Raw genomic sequence first — 19,311 nt, forward strand, 5'->3', positions numbered from 1 at the left:
CCCATTGACTCCAATGGGACCTCCTCCTAAGTGCCTGCATGCCTAGGCTTGGGCTCTCATTCCTGCTGCAGCGCAGCAGATGCACAGCGCCCTCCCGCCGCCGGACCCCCGGCTCCACCTGCCCGCACCCCTGAACGCCTCCTGCGCAGGGAGGAGCGCGGGGCCGGGGGCGGCGCTGGGGCTGTGCGCGTCACCGGCCGAGCTGATAAAGCCGGGCGCGGAGCGGCGTCTGCCGAGACGGCTGCCGGAGTCGTGATGGGGCAGCTCTTCGCCAAACTCCTGGGCGTGTTTGGGAGCCGCGGTGGGTGCCCCGCTCCTTCCCACTGCCGGGCCCTGATCTTCTCTCGGCCCCCCGCCTCTCGTCCGGGCTCCTTCTCCCCTTGCCTTTCTCCAGGTCGCGCTTTCTTCCCTCCCTTGTTTTCGCTTTCGCGTTCCCCCTTTCCCCCTGCCCTCCTGGCCCTTTCGCTCCCATTTTCTCCTGTCCACCTTGTTGGTTTCCTTTTCTACCTATTGCCTGGTTTCTGTCTGGCTGCTTCTGCTCACCCCCCTTTCCCCTGGCACCGTTTCCTTCCCGTTTTCTCTTTGTTCTTTATTTCTCTCTCTCCACTTTGTCTCCTTCCACTGTTGCTTTGCCTCCTCCATCATTTTCTTGCTTGTTTTTTTCTTTATTTCCACCTCCCCTTTCGATATCTTCCCCTTTTATCTCCCCCTCTCCCCTTCTGTGTCTCCCTCTTTTCTGTATCTCCCCCTTTCTATATCTCCCCCTTTCTTTATCTCCCCTCCCCACTTTTTGTATCCCCCTTTCTGTATCTCCCCCTTTCTGTATCGTCCCCACCCCTTCTGTATCTCCACCCTTTCTGTATCTCCCCCTCTCCCCTTCTGTATGCCCCCTTTCTGTATCTTCCCTCCCCCCTTTTCTGTATCTCCCCCTCTCCCCTTCTGTATCCCCTTTTTCTGTATCTCCCCCTTTCTGTATCTCCCCCCTCCCCTTCTGCATGCCCCCTCTCTGTATCTCCCCCCTCTCCCCTTCTGTATATCCCCCTTTTCTGTATCTTCCCCCCTCCTCCCTTTCACTCTCTTTTCTTTGCCCTTTTTGGTCCTTTATTCTTGGAGTGTGTTGCTGTCCTTTCTTTGGCAGTTGCCTTCCTCCCCCTCAACTTCTTTTTTTTTTCTCTCCCCTCCCCTTCTCCTTTCAAGGAATTTAATGCCATATGGGAGGGTGAAATGGGATGGGGGGCTCTGATCTTCCCAGTACAGCAGACTCATTGGCTGTTGTGGGAGGAATGGCTTTTGTGGTGGGGGTGTTTTTGTATTCATGGTTCGTGTGGGCAGAGATTACACACAGCTGGTGTATGAAAACTTGGGTGCTGGCTGTGGGGATGACTTTGTGTAAGTGTGGGGACAAGCTGCTATGTTGTGATGAGGGACAGAGATGGGAAATCTTATTTAAACAGAGAGATGTGGGAAGACCAGTGAGAGATCTTGAAAACTTGGAGATTTCTTGTAGGAGCTGTGATTGCTGTTGTAGATCATCTATGGAGGACTTGGCAGAACCACTTTATAAATTAAAAGCCATTTTGCCCAATGTTGCATATACGTAACAGGGATCAAACGTGTGAACCTGTGGGCTGGGCAAAAATGGGTTAATCCTCCTATATTTTGTCACTGCAGTACATGCCTGGTGCACTTTCCAGAATAAATATTCTGTATTGTTGTTGCTCTTTACTTTGAGGCTGTTTAGGAGAGACAAAGGCCAGGGCCTGAATCTGTTAGTGGACTGGGGGGGATAATTGCAGGGTGTGGGTTGGAAGTAGCAACAGATGAGAGAAGGAAGTTTTGTCAGAAGAGCAGAGAAAACAGAATTCAGGATGCAAGTGAGAGTGACCAACTAGGATGTATTTGGTGGGAAGAATACTTGCGCACTTTTCACTCAAAGCCAGGTTACCAAGTAGAGCAAAGAAATGGACAACAGAAACATTGGGGGCAACTTTAGACCATGTTCCGGATCTGAGATGAAACCACCACCACCTGATGATCACAGGAAATGTAGATGTGCAGGGAGGTTTGTGGGGTATAGCACCTGTGCACTTGAAGCCTCTGTTACACCATGTGAGCTCAAACAGATGTGAGGGTGTTGAGAGTTTTTCACTCTTTGTTCAGAAAGGGTTTCATGTTAAGTGTTTTTTCTCCATCTTTCAACAAAATACTCTAGTTCAGGGACCTTCTAATTTCTCAAGACTTTGGGGGGGGGGGAGATGAAGCCATAAAGACATCTGTGTGAGACTCTTGCCTTATTTCAGCCACATGCTGTAACACACTCACAAGCACATGCTTTGGAAGGTTGTTTTCTGGGTATCTATTTTTCATGTAAAAGGTTGCATGCAGATATATGAGAACTCAACACATGCAAGTACTTGCAAATGTAAACAAGCATACCATTCACAGCTTGTCATCTGATCTCAGTTGCACACTTGGATGCATGTGTTCCATGTACAACTGCCTTGATCCACTTAACTTGGTCTGAATGTAGAAATACGTTCACAGAAGACCAGAGGGATATGCTGTATTCAGTTCATAGCAAGAGTTTAGGGAAGGGGGATGCAGAGCACATCCAGCAGATGAGGAATGTGTGTGCAACACTGTCCCCATGTTGCCCCATAGAGATCCTTGTGCATTAGGAATAGAGATCTTAGTGCATTAGGGCTGTTTGGAGGCATAGTTGCTATATTTTTTCTGAGTTAAGTTCAGTGAGTCATGCACATGTTCATGTTTAAAGCACCTTTGCAGTAAGGCATAGCACTATTTGCAAGCATGTCAGTACGTGAGCACCTTGAGTTGCAGTGTGGTGTACATCTTCTGAAACATTTGCTTGCATTTGGAAGGGGGGGGGAAAGCTTGGTGGAAACAAATTGTCACAGCCTATCAGGACCCAGCATATGCTCTTGATAATGCCACCTGGAGTTTGAGACAATGTGGCTCATGCAGACTGTTGCTTTCAAGCTGGCTTTGGGATTGGTCTACTGGCTGTTCAGAGCAACCCAGTCTTTCCATTGTTTCTTTGCCTTTGGAGTAAGGCTTCCTTCCTTCCTTCTCCCCAAAGCAACCTAAACATTCTTTTCATCTGATAAAGCTGCTGCCGGCACTTTTTCTTGATAGAAAAAGGGCACTTTGCCAAGAAAGCCATTCTTTGTACCTGATCTGACCTTGTATGGAATTTTATCTCTGCTATAGAAAAAAAAAGGGGGGGGGGCCTTACATACAGCCTTCAGTTTGAAACCAACTTTTCTGAGATTTTGGATGAAATGAAACCACTCACCAAATTTATTGAGAAATGGCATTTGCCTCGAACCTTGGCCCCAATCAAGTGACAGTGTGTTTGCTTTGTTCTGGTTTCCTCTGTGTACTCTGTTACTGACCTTATTTTAAAGAGCTTTGGGGTGGAGTACAAGGCATTCCATTGCAATCTGTATTTTGCTGATAGGATAAAAAGAAACGGTAAAGGCAGTACATGACTTTTGCTGAGTTCGCTCATGCTCCAGGCATCTTTTGCATGCCAAGATGTGCTGCCTTTGCTGTATTGGGGGGGAGGGGGAAGAGAAATTAAAACTTTTTGTGGTCAAGTCTTGCGATTTGCTTGCCATTCTTAACAGAAGAACTCAGAAGGAAGTCTAGGGCACAAATCAGCTGAATCAGCATTTAGAACATTGTGTGGTTATTTGGTCTCTGACCTGAACAAGGGGCCAATCTTCTCTATTCCATTTCACCAGGGGTTCTTGAACATTTTAGCACAGAGACCCACTTTTTAAAATGATACCTTACCAGGACTTACCTTAAAAGAATTAAGAAAAGATGATCTAGAAAGAAATTTATTATTTACAAGTATTTATTTATTTGCAACAAACTCGATCCATTTTTCATAATGAGGCAGCCCCAGTGAATACCTCAAGACTTGATGGGCTTAGTTATGTGACCCAGCTTTCACCTGTCCCCGCTACTTGCCACTGACAGACTTGGGGGAAAAAAGCACACTAGCAAAAATGTCCCGCAAACATTTGTATCCCTGTATTTACATGGGCTTGCAAACTGAAGTAGGTCAGGTCCTTGCAAAATGCAGGAGCTCACCTCTTTGCTAGAAGTTAGCACTATCTGATTTTTGAATAGTTACAGGGCTTGAGGCAGTTACATTATTCAGTAGGGTTCTGTTCCCAGAACTCACTTGGGTGGTAAAAATCACATTAAAGCAGATCAATTTAAGAGACAATGTCCCTTTGCTAGGCAATTTTTAAAAACCTTGCTGACCTTTTCGATGTAAGACAGAGTCATTAGGCAGACAGTCCATCAATCAGTCTCTCTCCAGGTGCTTAGAAAGGCTTCTAAGCCCGTGAACCCCTTCAACCAGAGCTCAGTACTGGGAAGGAATGCAAAGTGATTATCTTTCTTTCACATGCTCAGGGGGAAAGGAGAGGTCATTTGCCTTGGAGCGAATCTGTTCTTAGTGCCTGGAGAGAGAATGTTGGATTGTCAGCCAGCTGCCTGAGGCTATTGTTATACAACTTTTTTCCTTTAATTTAAAGGGCCCTTATCTTCTGATAAAACAGCAGGTAAAAAAATCAGTGGATAATTAGGTTATACCTGTAGTTTATCTGATCTTTCCATCACTTGTGTTTTCACTGAAGGCTCTATGGGAAATTGGGTCACAACCCGCCAAGTGGGTCCCGACCCACAGTTTGAGAAACGCTGCATTTCACAGTTAAGCTAGCACTGTGTGAATGATGTTATCGTCAGTTACTGCTATTGCAAGTTAACAACATCCTTATCTTGTATATACACCAGTATATACTGTACACCAGTTTGCTTTTTGTACTCCAGTTTGTAATTGTACACTAGTTTTTTATCTTCTTTTAGATGCATGCAACGCACACAAACAATATACAGATTTGACCACCCTGGTGTTTAATTTTTTTCTTTGTACCTGAGTGTGCATGTGCAGACTTGCTTACTGAGAATTACACCAGAAGATCTGATGGACTGTAGTCCTCAGAAGCTCCAGTGAAGTTTATTATTGAAGTCCTCAAAAGCTGTGATCAGTTTATTAGCATTGTAGCGTCGCTCTGGGCTTCTGGTTCTACGTGGAGATATACATATGATAAAAAGGAGAGGAGGTCAAAGGAATCAGGTGGTGAGGGCATGATGGCAACAGTACCCATTCCAGTCTGCATAGTGAGCAGCAACGGTTACCCTGCACATGCCTGATCTTGTCTGATCTCAGAAGCTAAGCAGCGTCAGGCCTGGTTAGTACTTGGATGGGAGACCACCTGGGAATACCAGGTGCTGTAGGCTTATACCATAGTCTTTCGAGACTGAAGGTTGCCAACCTGCATAGTGACAGTAAAGGGCTCTGTGCTTGGCATATGCCATAGCTTTTGGATGTCTGGAATGGGGCACATGGAAGTATGAGGATGCAAAGTTTGGGAGAAGGACTTGCATCTGTGTTTTAGCATGGCCAGTGGTGAGGAGTCAGTAAGGGCCTCTATGAGGCCTTGTGCAGACTCATGCACACAAGTGTCCAGATTATTCAGTGCAACGCTGATGAGGGCAATATGATGGGAGACTTGAAAGAAAGTGTGTGTGGGGGTAATATGTTAGAGAGAGTGGTACTTTTCAGCTTTATTGCTGTAGTTGCCCCCAACCAAGCAAAGGAGAATTTGGGCCTCACCATAGAAGCAGGGGGAGGCTTCTTTGTCTCTTCCTTTTCTTATTGTCTGTGTGGATTGTGGGAATTGCCATTAGTGAAGTGTAAAAGCCTGATTATTTTTGCAAGAGGGTAAAGAAAGGGCATCCCTTGCACCCATATAAACTATGATGCCCTTAAAAATAAGGGATTCATCATTGTCTGAGGACATGGGGGAGAATGCAAGAGAAAACTGGTTAGTTTTTAAGTAAAACCTACCAATATTGAGGCTAGTACAAAAATTCTGAATTGATAATCTGGTAACATTGTTTCAAAATGTGATGCCCCAACAGAATAGATGAGTTAAAGAAATCTTAATGCTTTTTTATGTGCTTGGTAATAAAATGCTTTTTTGTTTCCTTTTAGAGCATAAGGTGATAATTATTGGCTTGGACAATGCTGGAAAAACCACCATCCTCTATCAGTTGTGAGTATCTCCTTTCCTCCTCTAGATTTTTGTTCAGTCTGCTGGTCAAGTGGCCTGATCAAATTCAAGGCACTAGGAGTGAGCATGGCTCTGTAGTTGTACAGGTGCTTTTGGGCATATGCAAACTTCCTCTCTCACAGCACTGAATGAACCCAACCCAGTGGGATGTGGGGTATTTGTGCAAAATGTGTTCCTGCTACAATTTGGGGGCTGTTCATGATCGACTTTTGTCCTCTTGGTTCTGATCAGCTTTCCAAATCTAGTTCATTGCTGCAATTAGATTCCCTAGCATGGCTTATTTTCTGGGGCTGGGGGAAGCTGCAGGGAGCTATAGCAGCTCACTGGTCTGGCCTGGTCTTCCACCAGCTTGATGAATGAGGTCGTGCATACGTCGCCAACCATTGGCAGCAATGTGGAAGAAATCGTGTTACGCAAGACACACTTCCTGATGTGGGACATTGGTGGGCAGGAAACCCTGAGATCTACTTGGAACACATACTATTCCAACACAGAGGTGAGTGGGGTTGGATCCAGTGTACTGGGTGGTGGAAGCAAGATGGATTTTGGGAATAGAGGAGGAGGAAAGATCTGGAAATCCCAACCCATTGATGCAACTGCACCATAAACCTGATCGATCAGTCACCTTGATGCGCACAGTTCTATCCATCCATTAACCACTTACAAATCAACCTGCTCAGGTCAAGTTGACTTTAGTAGAGAGCAGGTGCATTCCTGAAAATATGCCCATAGAGCTAAAGTGATAGAATCATCCCCTCCCCATCATCATGGATGATTAGGAAGGAAAGGAGTTAAATCTGTTCTGGTCCTGGAAGAGCCCTACAGAGGTACCAGAAGAGTTACTGTAGGACGTACTGCTAAAATATATCTGTCTTCCTTAAAATTGGTGTATTCCTTTCCTCCTACAGCTGTTTCAGGGATATTCTGTTCCAGAATTGGCTGCCTCTAAACTTTTCCTCCTGACTTTAGACTTAATTTTGACCTAATTACCATAAACAGCAGATGTAGTGGCGAACTTGTCTCTGGACTGAACCACTTGGGCAGGGCCTTACAGAACAGAATGTGCTCCTGTGGGAGAAAAAGGATTTTTCTGCATAGAAAACTGATACATCAGGAAGAAGTTAGACTCAGAACCCTTCTCCCAGACATCTAGGTTCTGTGAGAGTTGGGTGAGCACAGCGGCCAAAGACTAAGGTACAAGTTATAAAATTCTTGCCTCTGCCATGAGCTAATAAGGTAGCTTTAGGAAAGCCTCTCTCTTTTTCTCTCCCTCACCCCCTGGCAGCCTACAATACAATGGCAATAATATTGACCTGACTTGCAGGTTTGTTATAAGAACTTCAGCAAGATCATCTGTGAAAGGATTTGAATGCTTTTACTGTATAAATGCAGGTATTTGGCAGGGATGAATGGAAGCAATGGTGAGCGTGGTATGAGTGCACCAGCTGTCACCCTTGGAAGGTGTGACACCACACTGCCTGAGCCTCTATTCCTTGATCTTTGGCCCACTGTGGGCCCAGTTGCCTTGCCCTCTATGTGACAATTGTGTTTTTACTGCTCGCTGGCAAGAACATGAAGCAACTGGGCCTAGCACGAGCCGAAGATCACCAAACAGAGGTGGTCTGGAGACAGGCTTTTTGCATTTAAGGCAGTAGCCTGGAAGGTCTTGAACGATGCAGTTACATCACCCCTGAACTTCTGGATTGCCAGGCTTCTGCAGATTAGTGCCACACCAGGCAGCTCCAAACCTAGGAATACCTCTGGATGGAAGAGCATTCAGTCAAAGAAGTCTCTGCTTGCAGTTTGAGGCAATACAGCTTATTATTTGCAATTTGTGAGGATGAACCCTTTGTTTAATAAGACACTGGTTCTGGTGCACTGTCTTGACTCCAAGTAGTTGTGCTCTGTATACCATCCCTTTGATGCACTTTTTGCATGCACTGCTAGTTCCCCTGCCAACCTCCATTTATGCCTTCTTGCTTAGCTGTGCTTTTTGTGACCTTTTATTCCCACTGGTTCTGAATGAGACTAAAAAAACATTTTACTGGGAGAAGCTAGACCGAGCCCTGAATGTGTCACAGTTCTCCCGTCTGCTTTGACAGAACAAAACCAAGCTGAGACACGTCCCCTAGTCTGCCAAGTGCACATTCTTGCCATTTCTAGATTCTGGAATGTGTTTTTTTTCGTTCTCTCTCTTTTACCATCCATCTGTATGTTTCTCTTGTTTCTGCCCAGGCAGCAGATCAACAAAACAAGCCCAGAAAACCCCAAACCCACTTCATCCACCCAAGATAAACTTTATCCCTTGCATTTAGAATCCCTTGTTAAATTCCATGGAGACTGTACATTGCTTCTGGGTCCAGAAAGCTGCATGGCCCTGTATGCTTTGCCATTCTCTCCCCTGTCGCCAACCCCTCTACTGTTCAAAGCAGTGCTAAAGAAGTACATCATGGGACCATACGAATTAGGGCTTTAAGTGGTTGGCATAACTTATGCTGCTTTTGCTAACCACATGAAGGGACAACGATAGAGAGACTCTCAAACCAGTTCAAAGCCCTGCTCAGCCCTCCCTCTCCCATTCCCTGGCCTTTGAGGTTTCACCCAGTATTGCTCAGTGTTATTCAAGCTTCTTGCTGCAGCTATAAGCCAGCAGAGATTGTGGCTTGTCTAAAAGCCACCTCTTAAGTTCACAGAAAGGGTGAGAGTTGAATGGGGAGCTTCCTGATCAGCTCAGCCCTTAGCCACAACTGTGCTGCAGCTCTCAGATATAGAAGCTTTCGGACTTCTCAACCAAAGAGCTTTTCTTTTCTCTGCTTTTCTTTATTTAAAAGAATTCTATACCACTTTTCCAGGAGCTCTAAGCGGTGTACAATAGATCAATAAAAATAGTTATAAATGGAATTAAATAAAAGCAATTAAAAACAATACAGGAGCAGATAAAAACCGTCTGGAAACAGAAAGAAAACCTTAAAAACATCACAAAGTAACAAAACTTATACACACTTGATTAAAAAGGGGGTCCCTAGAAGCATCTTCCTTTCCTCAAAAGCCAGGTGAAATAGATGTGGTTTTAAACCCTGCTGAAAACCATGTAGAGATCTCAGATCTTCTAGGAATTGATTTTATAGACATGGTGCCACAACAGAAAAGGCCCTGCACCTTGTTGCCATTCTCTTGGTTTTGGATGGCGGCAGTAACATAAGCAGGGCCCCATCTGATGATTGTAGGGCGCATACAATTATTATTGTTACTACTTCATCATTTGTACAGCATCAGGGCCAGCTTTAAGCCAACTGGACCAGTTGCTCCCACAAGGGCCCCACACCTAAGGTCCCCCCACGCTAAGGTAAAAAATAAAAAACTAATATTTTTACTAAATCATTTTACAGTCATTAACACAAGTAGTTTTATAACTATTTATGTTTCAAAGCTAATCTACATATTTACGGTAATTTGTTTACTTGCAGGCTTACATGTATGCAATTTTATATTAAAATGTGCTTCGATCTATTTGGTCCCTTAATTCACATGCACATTTAAGCGCACATTTGGATGGCTTTCCATTCTGCCACAGAGAGATAAAGTCTATAATAAATTTTATTTTTATCTCTAAAATTCTAGGCCTTGTCTGTGAACCTGGTGCCCCACAAAAAATGTTTCCAATTGGACCCCACAGCCCCGTAACTGTCCCTATAGCATATTAAGTGTGCAACACACTTCACATGTTCTCGTTAGAACAAACCTGTAAAGTAAATAGTGCTGTATTATTACCCACAGTTGGGTTCACGTTGAAAGGAAGTAGCTTGCCAAAGGCTATCCAGTGAGCTTGTGGTAGAGGTGAGGTTCAAAGTGGGGATTTGCTGGTTTGTCACTCAGTCTGTCAGCCACTATGGCCACAGCTGCTTTTTACTATCTCTGGGACCACTGGCTGGTTGCTGGCTCAGGAAACAAAATGCTGAGGTAGGCTGATTATGATTCTGAACCAGCACAGGCAAGGATTCATTGGAGTCTAGTGCGATGGTTCTCAAACTTTTTTTAAAATCCTTTTTTAAAAAAAGTTTTATTAAAAACACACACAAATTAAAAAAGACATTGCAAATGATGTGACAAGTGCGAAGATCTCAAACTACATTTCTTTGTTTCAAAATCATAAGACTTTTTAGCACCAGGACCTAGTTTTTAGAACGACAGTCTGTCAGGACGCACTGGAAGTGATGTCATTAACCTGGAAGTGATGTCATGACCAGAACCAGCAGGAAAATTTTTAACACACCCATATGACTAAATTAGATTGAGTAAATAGGGCCCAAATCCTACCAAATTTCCAGTGCTGATGCAGCCATGCCAGTGGAATGTGTGCTGCATCCTATGGTGTTGGGGCAGTCTTGGAGGCTTTTATCACTGTAAGAGAATGTTCCCTTGCCTCCAGTGCACAGCGGTGCATCGGCACGGAAAGTTAGACAGGATTGGGCCCTAATTAAATCAAAAGTTTGCAATAAGTGTAAGTTTAAAAATTTATTTAAAATAAAGATTCTTCCAAACCCTCTCAAGTAGTTGCTGATCAGTTTAAAAAATTTTTCCCTAAACATCCCAAAGGCTGCAATCCTAGCCACACTTACCTGAGAGTAAACCCCACTGACTATCACTGATAAAAGCATATACGTAGTAGCCTGTTCAAAGTGCTGATCTCTAACATTTCCTCAGATGCAGACACATACCATGGTAGCATCAATTCTAATATATTAAAAATAAAATACACATTGATATGGGGACCCACCTCAAATTGGCTCACGACCCACCTAGTGGGTCCTGACCCTCAGTTTGAGAAACGCTGGTCCAGTGATAGTTTCCTAAACTTATTTTTAATGCATGGGCTAAGCCTTGGAGGTATACAAAGCAAAAATAAGCAGTGCATTTGAATAGCATTTGTTGCTGGTTATAGAGGAGACATAGAGGATTCTCAGACATAAAGGATTATGTGGGAGTGGTCCACACTTGAGCCATAGCACTTGGTGGCTTCGATCAGCTGCCATAATGTGCTAGTTCTACCTCTAGACTTTGATTTCTGTTGCTTAGACAACTCATAGATGTGGTGCTTTCTGCTCCCCTTTAGTTTGTCATCCTTGTGATCGACAGTACAGACCGTGAGAGGCTGACAGTGACAAAAGAGGAGCTGTACAAGATGCTGGCTCATGAGGTGAGTGGCTGCCACAGAAGACGCATTGTGGCATATCTCGGGTACTGTTTCATGGCTGTTTTACATTACATGAGCCTGTAACGTAGGACACTCTGGCCATAACAAGGTATGATAAAATTATATTGCAGCAGCCCAAACTGCCACAAAGCACTGATAGATGTATGTATCTTTCCTTCTCTGCATTAACACATGCATAGGCATGCGTAATGTTGTGTTACTACAGAGAAAACTGTATGGCTGTGTGATTTTAAGCAATTTGTAATTACATTTAAAGTGTTTCAATCTTATTTATGTAAATAAAAACTGGTTTACACCTGCTAGATGCTTCTTCACCCTCCATTGGCTGAACTGCTGTGATATCATAGAATGTTTGCCAACAGCTTTGCTGCTCAGTAGGAGACTGACAGCAATAGAATGTTGACAACAATGTAGATTGTGCAACAAAACAGAGGTTGGATGGTTTGTCTAGGACAGCGGCCGCAAAACTCGCAACCTCTGTGCACCCAAAAAGCGCTCCTTGTTCGGACTGGAGCTTACTATTCTGCATCTGCGCCATGTGTTTTCTCAGTAGATCTGGGCACTGGGTCACTCTGGGCAGTCATGTCTGTTGCCTTGCATCCCAGAAAGCTGTGCAGCTGGATGTCCAGGCAGACACAGCTGCCCAGAGCATCAGTGTGCCCAGAACTACTGAGACAACACACGGCATAGAGGCAGAACAGTAAATTCCGCTCAAGAAGTGGAGGGCTTTCCTTCAACCCTGGATCCAGCCCCTGGGCTGGGGTTTGGAAAACCCTGGTCTAGGACAACAGGTGCCAATTATTCCGTGCTGCCCCATTTTATCTAGCCTGCCGATCTTTTCACAAAGTTGCACTGGGCAGTCACTTCCACTGCCTGTCACCCCAGCAGGCTTTGCGCCTGGATTTCCAGGTGAAAGCGGCTGACCAGAGCAACTTTGTGAGAAGATCGACTAGCAGGATAAGATGGGGCAGCACAGAATGGTAAGCTCCGCTGACAACAGGTAAGGCTTTTTGTTTTCACAGCAGTCCGTGGTTTGGAGACTGCTGATCTGGGAGAAGCCACACACATGGTCCAGGGATTGTAAGAAGTGTGTGCTATTGCCAACCAATAGTAGCAGGAATGCTTTGTAAGGAGTGTGGGGAAGGGGAGGCTGAGCGGATGTCTGTGAAACTGAAAGAGGAACCAGAAATCGCCCTAAAGGGCATTGCAGTGAAGGTCCTAGAAGGAGAGGTTGGTGTAGAGTTGAACACAACGACTACAACCGAGGGGAAAATCTGACATAGGCCCAGGCCCTGTGTGGTGGTTGCAGCTAGGAAATGAACAGGCATGGATGCTTTTCAGAAGCTGGTGGAACTAACCAAGTAAATCTTTAGCTTCAGGTTGCATATTTTGTGTATGCTTAAGTATTAAAGAGAAATGAACACAGTAAGCAGTGTTAAAATGCAAAGGGCAGAAGTGCCTACATATGAATCGAGGTTATATTTGAATGAATGTGTGTGAGAATTTTTTTTTTACCCGGAATAAAACATTGAACAAACCTGACTGGGCTTTAAGATAGTTTGTTTAAAACTAGTCTTACATATAGTAAGTGTAAGTGAAGATAGTCCTGGTGAATTTCTTGTGTCTGATGATGGATCTACATTGGGGGAGAAAGTGTTCCTCTACCCAAAAGTATTTAAGTCTGTTGAAGAAGCATTATTTTATCTAGTGACCTGCATTATGTTAGGGAAATGTCTCTGAATTGTCTCTGTAGCCTTAAGTTTTGTGGGTTATTTCTTTGGTTGTGGTCAACCAACCAAAGGAGGCAGTGAAAATTGGAGGTGAATGGTAAATTTTCTCCTTCATCCCTCCAGGACCTGCGTAATGCAGCTGTGTTGATATTTGCTAACAAGCAGGATATAAAAAATTCCATGTCTACCTCTGAGATCTCAAAGTTCCTCACCCTCAGCTCCATCAAAGACCACCCATGGCATATTCAAGGATGTTGTGCACTCACAGGAGAGGGGTGAGTATTGTGTGTCTAGGAAGGTTGAGAAAAATTGGTGTCCTTTACCTGTGGAACTCTGTGTCTCATGAAATCAGCAAACACTGGCAAGATTAGAATTGATCATGATGACACAAGTTTATTTTTCACATTTTTATCCCACCCTTCCTCCACAGCTCAACCCTGTGAGGTAGGTGAGGCTGAGAGAAAGTGACGGGCCCAAGGTCCCCCAAGAAGATTCATGGCTGAGGGGGGATTTGAACCTCAATCTTTCAGGTCTAAGTCCACCTCCCAAACCACTGTACCACCCTGGCTCTCAAGTTTGTTATCATTATTTTAACTGAAAATATCAAATCCACAAATTTCCTCTATTTGTGAATAAAAATTGCAACAGAACCATAACAGAACCAAATAAAATGAAAAGGGAAGGAGATTATATATGCATATATAATATTGCATATGTATGTATAATATCAAATCCTGATGTGTTTCTGTTTGAGGCTTGCAAATCACAGTAAGACCTGATATTTTCTGAAACATTTGGGCAGTTGATTAAATTAGGCAATTAAAAACATTTTGAATGATGCCGTGTGCCCCCTCACCAATTAGCTGATATCTTTGAAAGAAATACCTAATTATAACTTGTTTATACCCTGTCTTTTAATATTTGAAGGACATTGCAAGGCATTTTCCAGAAAGGGAAGCATAAAAACAGAATTAAAACACAATCTATATGGTAACAGTAAATTTAGGTAGTTGAATGGACACGTGGGATGCTAAATAGAGTCACCTAAAAATAAGATGGTGGTTTTTACATACTCAAGGACATGGGTGGATGGGGGAACACTAGTCTGCAAAAGTAGAAACATTTGCAAATTAAAAGATAAATTGTCAACATCACCCTTCCCCAATGCTCATCTAGTTCTTGGGACCCATTTGATCATGACAGGCCTTTCCAAATGTTTGTGCCATATAGTGATAAGAAAGTATTAAACAATTCCATTGGCTATGGGACGGGGAACTCCCATCTTTTCTACTCTTTTTTTGGGAGGGGGGAAAATGCTCTTGCTGCCCAATGCAATGCTAAAATCCTGGACTTTTCCATTGTTTTCTATAACTCTCATTCCTACTTGGGTGGCGGGGGGGAAATGACCCCAACACTTTTGAAATCGAAGATTCCAGGAGTTGGACAGGCTGTGTGATTCTATAGCTGATGAAGGCTGCTGGAGAGATAGTTAAAATGAAATGTGCAACTTGAAAAAGACAGGAAAATGGAGTTTAGGAAGAGGAGGATTAGGCATACATCCAAGGAATAAAGTAACACACCACTCTCCTTGTGGTCCCCAACTTGGGAACGGCAACATTTGTTGCAGGATCAACTTGCCTATATAGTTATAGCAAACTTAGGTGATTGAGTACCTGTCAGATTGTATATGAAACTACCAAAACAAAGGCTGTGGGTTCAGCATTCTTGATGGAAACCCCCTTCCCCAGGTATACAGAAGTTTGTGAAAAGAAAAAGGGGAGGAGAGTGACTCAAGCCTGCCTGATGTGGTTCAAGCATGCTGAGTGGTTCCCATAGCCACAGAATGTTAAAGATAGCAAAAAGAGAAAGAGATTGGATTTCGACAACTGCCTGAATATGGAAACACTTAGTTATGAGCAACTGCGGAAGGGTCGCAACAACCCATTGATTCAAATGTGGATGGAACAATTGGCAGATTTGGCAATGAGGCAGAAAATAGTTTCTGGAAAAAGAAACATTGACATTTTGTATGAAATCTATAGTCCATTTCTAAATTATTTCAGGAAGACTGGAGCTGTGTCGCTTCCATAGTCAGTTTGGTTATTTTGACTTGTGACTGCAAGGATATACAGGTCGATTACCCCTTATCCGGACATCCTGAATCAGGACTATTCTGAAATCCAGATGTTTTTGTCCAAGAACGTTTAAACAAGCTTCCTGTATTATGAAACTAGAAGGTCTTGTGCTTATACCCGTGTACAGTGCAGGTACAGACTGTAAGCTCTGTGGTGTGTACCTGTAAAGATGTTACTGAAAAATGACTAAGAGGCCAGCTGAGACCCATATGGGTGACAGTGAAAAGAGCATGAAGAAGCATTTCCCATTATATTTATGCAATTATTTGAAATCCAGACAAATCCAAAATCCAGACATCTTCCCTTCCCAAGCAGTCCAGATAAGGGGTAATTAACCTGTATCATTTATTGTTAATTGGGGGTGTGTGTCGCAATTATTTCTAATTTGGATTTTGTTTTAAGGGTTTTGTTTGTAATTAACAAATTTGTCATCACTTCAGTAATGGGTGAGGTATTTTGAATCACTTTTAGATGTTTGATTTCATAACCTACGATACTGGATTTGAATTTGACTTTTCCCAAATTTTAACAATGTTTATCTTGAGTGTAGTGTAAAATGGCTGGTTACTTGAAATTTCAAATGTTCTATAACATCAAATCTAAAATTAAATGGGGGGGATGGCAGTTGGACGAGAACAGCCACTGAATATGGGGTGTAATGGGGGACAGGTAGAAAATACAGTATTGAGTGACTTTGAGCTCCTGTCCTGGCATTTAGGATTGGGGTGGGAAGAGGGATGCAGCATTAAGTTGCAGTAAAAAATCTGATGTATACCTGCAGTAAAATCAATGAAACACTGAATGCGGGATAAAACAATAACCAGTGTAAACAATAAGATATCAATAATAGCAGTTAAACCCATTTTGTTCCTTAAAAACTTTGAGAAATTAAATGTGGGCCTGAAACTATACGTAGTTGGCACCAGGCAAATGTCTTCGGTGGAGGGGTGTTAACACAGGGTGTCAGCTTAGAAATAGACTTTTCACTGATTAAGCACTCCTTTGTTAGGGGGAGCCTATAAAGAAGGCCTTAATGACTAGGCAGATTCTGGATTCTCCCCTACTTAACCTATCATCTCTCTCCCTGCAGCCTTCCAGCCGGTTTAGAATGGATGATTTCTCGAGTTGCAGCCAACTGACCTCATCAACCAAAGCTTCCCAGGGGAGGTGGAGGAAAACCCTTGTCTATTTATTTCCATTTTACAAGCACTCAGGACTTGCTGAACCTTGACTGGATTTTCTCTCCAGAACCACCAGAACTGAATTGTATGCATTTTTTTGAGAACATGAAATATTACAGAAGGTAATATGAATTGTGACAGCAGAGAAAGGGATGAGGAGAGCCTTCTGGACCAGTCTTGCCATGCAGGGAAGGGGGAATGTACTTCAAACTGTTGTGGAGAGGGATGAAACAGAAGTCTTTTCTCCTGCACAAATCAGCGAAGCACCCTCTTAAGACAGTTGGCCCCGTGCACCTGAAAAAGATCATGCATAAGCTACTGAGCAGAAAAACAGCCTGTGCTTCAGCCTTCCTTTCGAAGAAACTGCTTTGCCTTATCGTTACGGGATCCACAACTGGTGAAGAGGCAGTGTGGAATGCCTTGAACTTTCAAGTATGAATTCAAGTATGCCTTGAATTTTCACTCCGACCTCTCGCTGTACCTCTGGGCTCCTTTCCAAGTAGGGAAAGTGCCCAAGATTCTTGGGAGGACAAGCGTGTAGTCTGAGACTGTCCTTATTCTTATGGGATTACCTCTCCAAGGTGCTTTCTGTCAGTCCTGACTTTTCTGCCTGACCGGCTCATATTAGAAGAGAGCTGCCTCGCTGCTGTTTTAGGAAGATTCCTTTTTCCACAGCCAAGACTTGCCTTGGCATGTTATCCAAGGAGAGCTGTGTTGAGGGAAGAGCTCTTTGTATGTAGGGCTAAACAGTCATCATAGCTCCATGTGTGTGTTTTAATAGTCCACTACAATCTTGCCCTGAAAACCTACAATCCCCCCCCCCCCCCGGCACAGCAAGTCACATACTTTGGGGCTTCCTATGCAGCAGAATGAGATGTTACAATGAATTGTTCCGTTCTGGGCTACAGATGAGGGAGTACCACTTTTGAATGCTCATCCATGTTTTACTTTTTAAAAAATTCCTTGCAGGTCAAAAACTAGCATAGCAGGGAGGTTGGAGTACAATCCTTTGCTTGCTGTTTTCTGTTTGGCTGTTCGTGGTATAGGAGAGCATTCAAAACACATGATTTACTGCCTCTCCAGTCTGGCACAGTCCATTCCAGCATCTCGGCATGCAAAATTATCCTGCATGTGTAGGTTGTTTCACGGGGTCAAAGATAACTGCAGTGCCTCAATTTTTCCAAAGGAATGATCAGTCCCCATCATTATAGGCTGTTGGAGATTCTTAAAAGGTACAGGAATATACTGTATAGTCCACAGCAGGCTCTGACACACTTGAACAGAGGATATCTTCCCTTCCCTTATCTAAGTATTCTGCAATTGTTGGGATTTTTTTTTTACTATTTCCAAACATGGCTTGTTTGGACTTTTTAAAAAAAATTAAAGTTTGTTTACTTTTTAAGTCTCATTTTGCCTTGTCATTTACCAGATTTTCCTGAAAAGAAAGCTTATGCAATGGTCATCACTGGGAGAACAATTTTTTTGTTCCCTGTTCTGCCCTGATGTATTAAGACCCTAAATATTTGCATCTGTGCGTTGACAACTGGAGCATAATACTACTGTCTTCCTGTCTGGGTTATGAAGCATTGGTGCCAGGGTTGATCATCTCCATCCTAAGTACGTATTTAGGCTGGTGTAGCAAATCTTCAGTCTGGGCTGATCAAAATGCACAGGAACCTCCATAATGATATGCTCATTTGCACCTTTAATAGGATTTCTGCTGCTTACCTTTGCATTGTGCAAAAGAGCTCTTTCTTAAATCATTCATTAAGATGAATCGCATCACCTCTCAGCCTTATGGGGCAAAAAGATAGCTGCAGACCTCTTGTTCTTCAGACATGTTGAAAGTTTTACAAATCAGGGCTTTCCAAACACTTCACTACAAAAGACAAATACCTGGCAAGTTATTTTGAATCTATATCCATTGATTGATGTATTGATTCAGTTGATACAGTATATTGAACCACACTTGCAATGTGGTTCACTACAAGAGACAAAAGCAAAGATTTAAAGACTGAAACGTTTTCAGAGCAAAGAATTCCTTGTAAGCAAAAATCTAGCATGCAAGGAGGTAAAGATTCTAACCCAGCGGTTCTCAAACTGTGGGTGCATAACCCACCAGTGGATCATGACCCAATTTTTGGTGATTTGTGAAATTGACAGGACAAATAGTAGTAGTAGGATTTTATTTAATGGTCTCAAACCAGCATAAACAGGACAAATTAGGCTATGTGTATCAAGGGTTAAACAAGCTGCTACTTGGAGGGCACTGCTGCCCAATCACCATTATAACCACACCCCTTGGCATTTATAAATCAGACAGGAGCCTCTGGGCCTCTAAAAAGTTTGAGAACCATTGGTCTAACCCAACCTCTTGGGTTGTGGCTCCTCTTGTGCTAGTTTTCTACTTGCAGAGGTTTTTTGCTGTAAAGGAGCATTCAAAAATGTGAAACCTCAGAGCCTAAATTTGTGTAGTCCATTATCCCACCATATCCTACCTTATATGTAGGTCGTGATCTCTTACTGCCTGTAGGCTAGCTTGAGATGAGAATGCCATAAGCAGCTGTTTTGCACATCTGGGATGTGGAAACAAAGGGTGTGGCATTCACAAAACTGTTAAGCTCCAACATATTTTTAAGGATTAGTACTGTGCTTTACATCTCCATATCCTACAATTCATGTAAGTGTTCCTATTTACCTTACCTCACCTTGCCCACCCCCTGATAATTCACAAAAACTTCTCCAAGCTGTGACTAATTGCATTAGAGAGAATTTCAGGAGGTGAATGAGATGCTTGTACAGTACTCCTACATTCCATGTCACTGTCGCTATAGCAATGGAGTCACTGTTTTTGGAGTGAGGAGGAAGTGTCAT

The 19,311-nt window shown here is 43.3% G+C and overlaps 1 protein-coding gene and 1 pseudogene across 1 annotated transcript; both read left to right on the top strand.

Annotated features, from left to right (window-relative positions):
• The first annotated feature begins 236 nt into the window (after positions 1-236).
• Positions 237-17,786, top strand: LOC136651334 (ADP-ribosylation factor-like protein 5C). Its single transcript, XM_066627620.1, has 6 exons — positions 237-301; positions 6,098-6,158; positions 6,525-6,672; positions 11,290-11,373; positions 13,245-13,396; positions 16,347-17,786. Exons 1-6 carry the CDS (start codon positions 256-258, stop codon positions 16,393-16,395), a joined length of 540 nt encoding a protein of 179 aa, XP_066483717.1. The 5' UTR covers positions 237-255; the 3' UTR covers positions 16,396-17,786.
• Positions 5,221-5,340, top strand: LOC136655193 (5S ribosomal RNA; annotated as a pseudogene).
• Positions 17,787-19,311: the final 1,525 nt, after the last annotated feature.

The sequence above is a fragment of the Tiliqua scincoides genome, chromosome 5, assembly GCF_035046505.1.
Source record: "Tiliqua scincoides isolate rTilSci1 chromosome 5, rTilSci1.hap2, whole genome shotgun sequence".
Lineage (NCBI taxonomy): Eukaryota > Metazoa > Chordata > Lepidosauria > Squamata > Scincidae > Tiliqua > Tiliqua scincoides.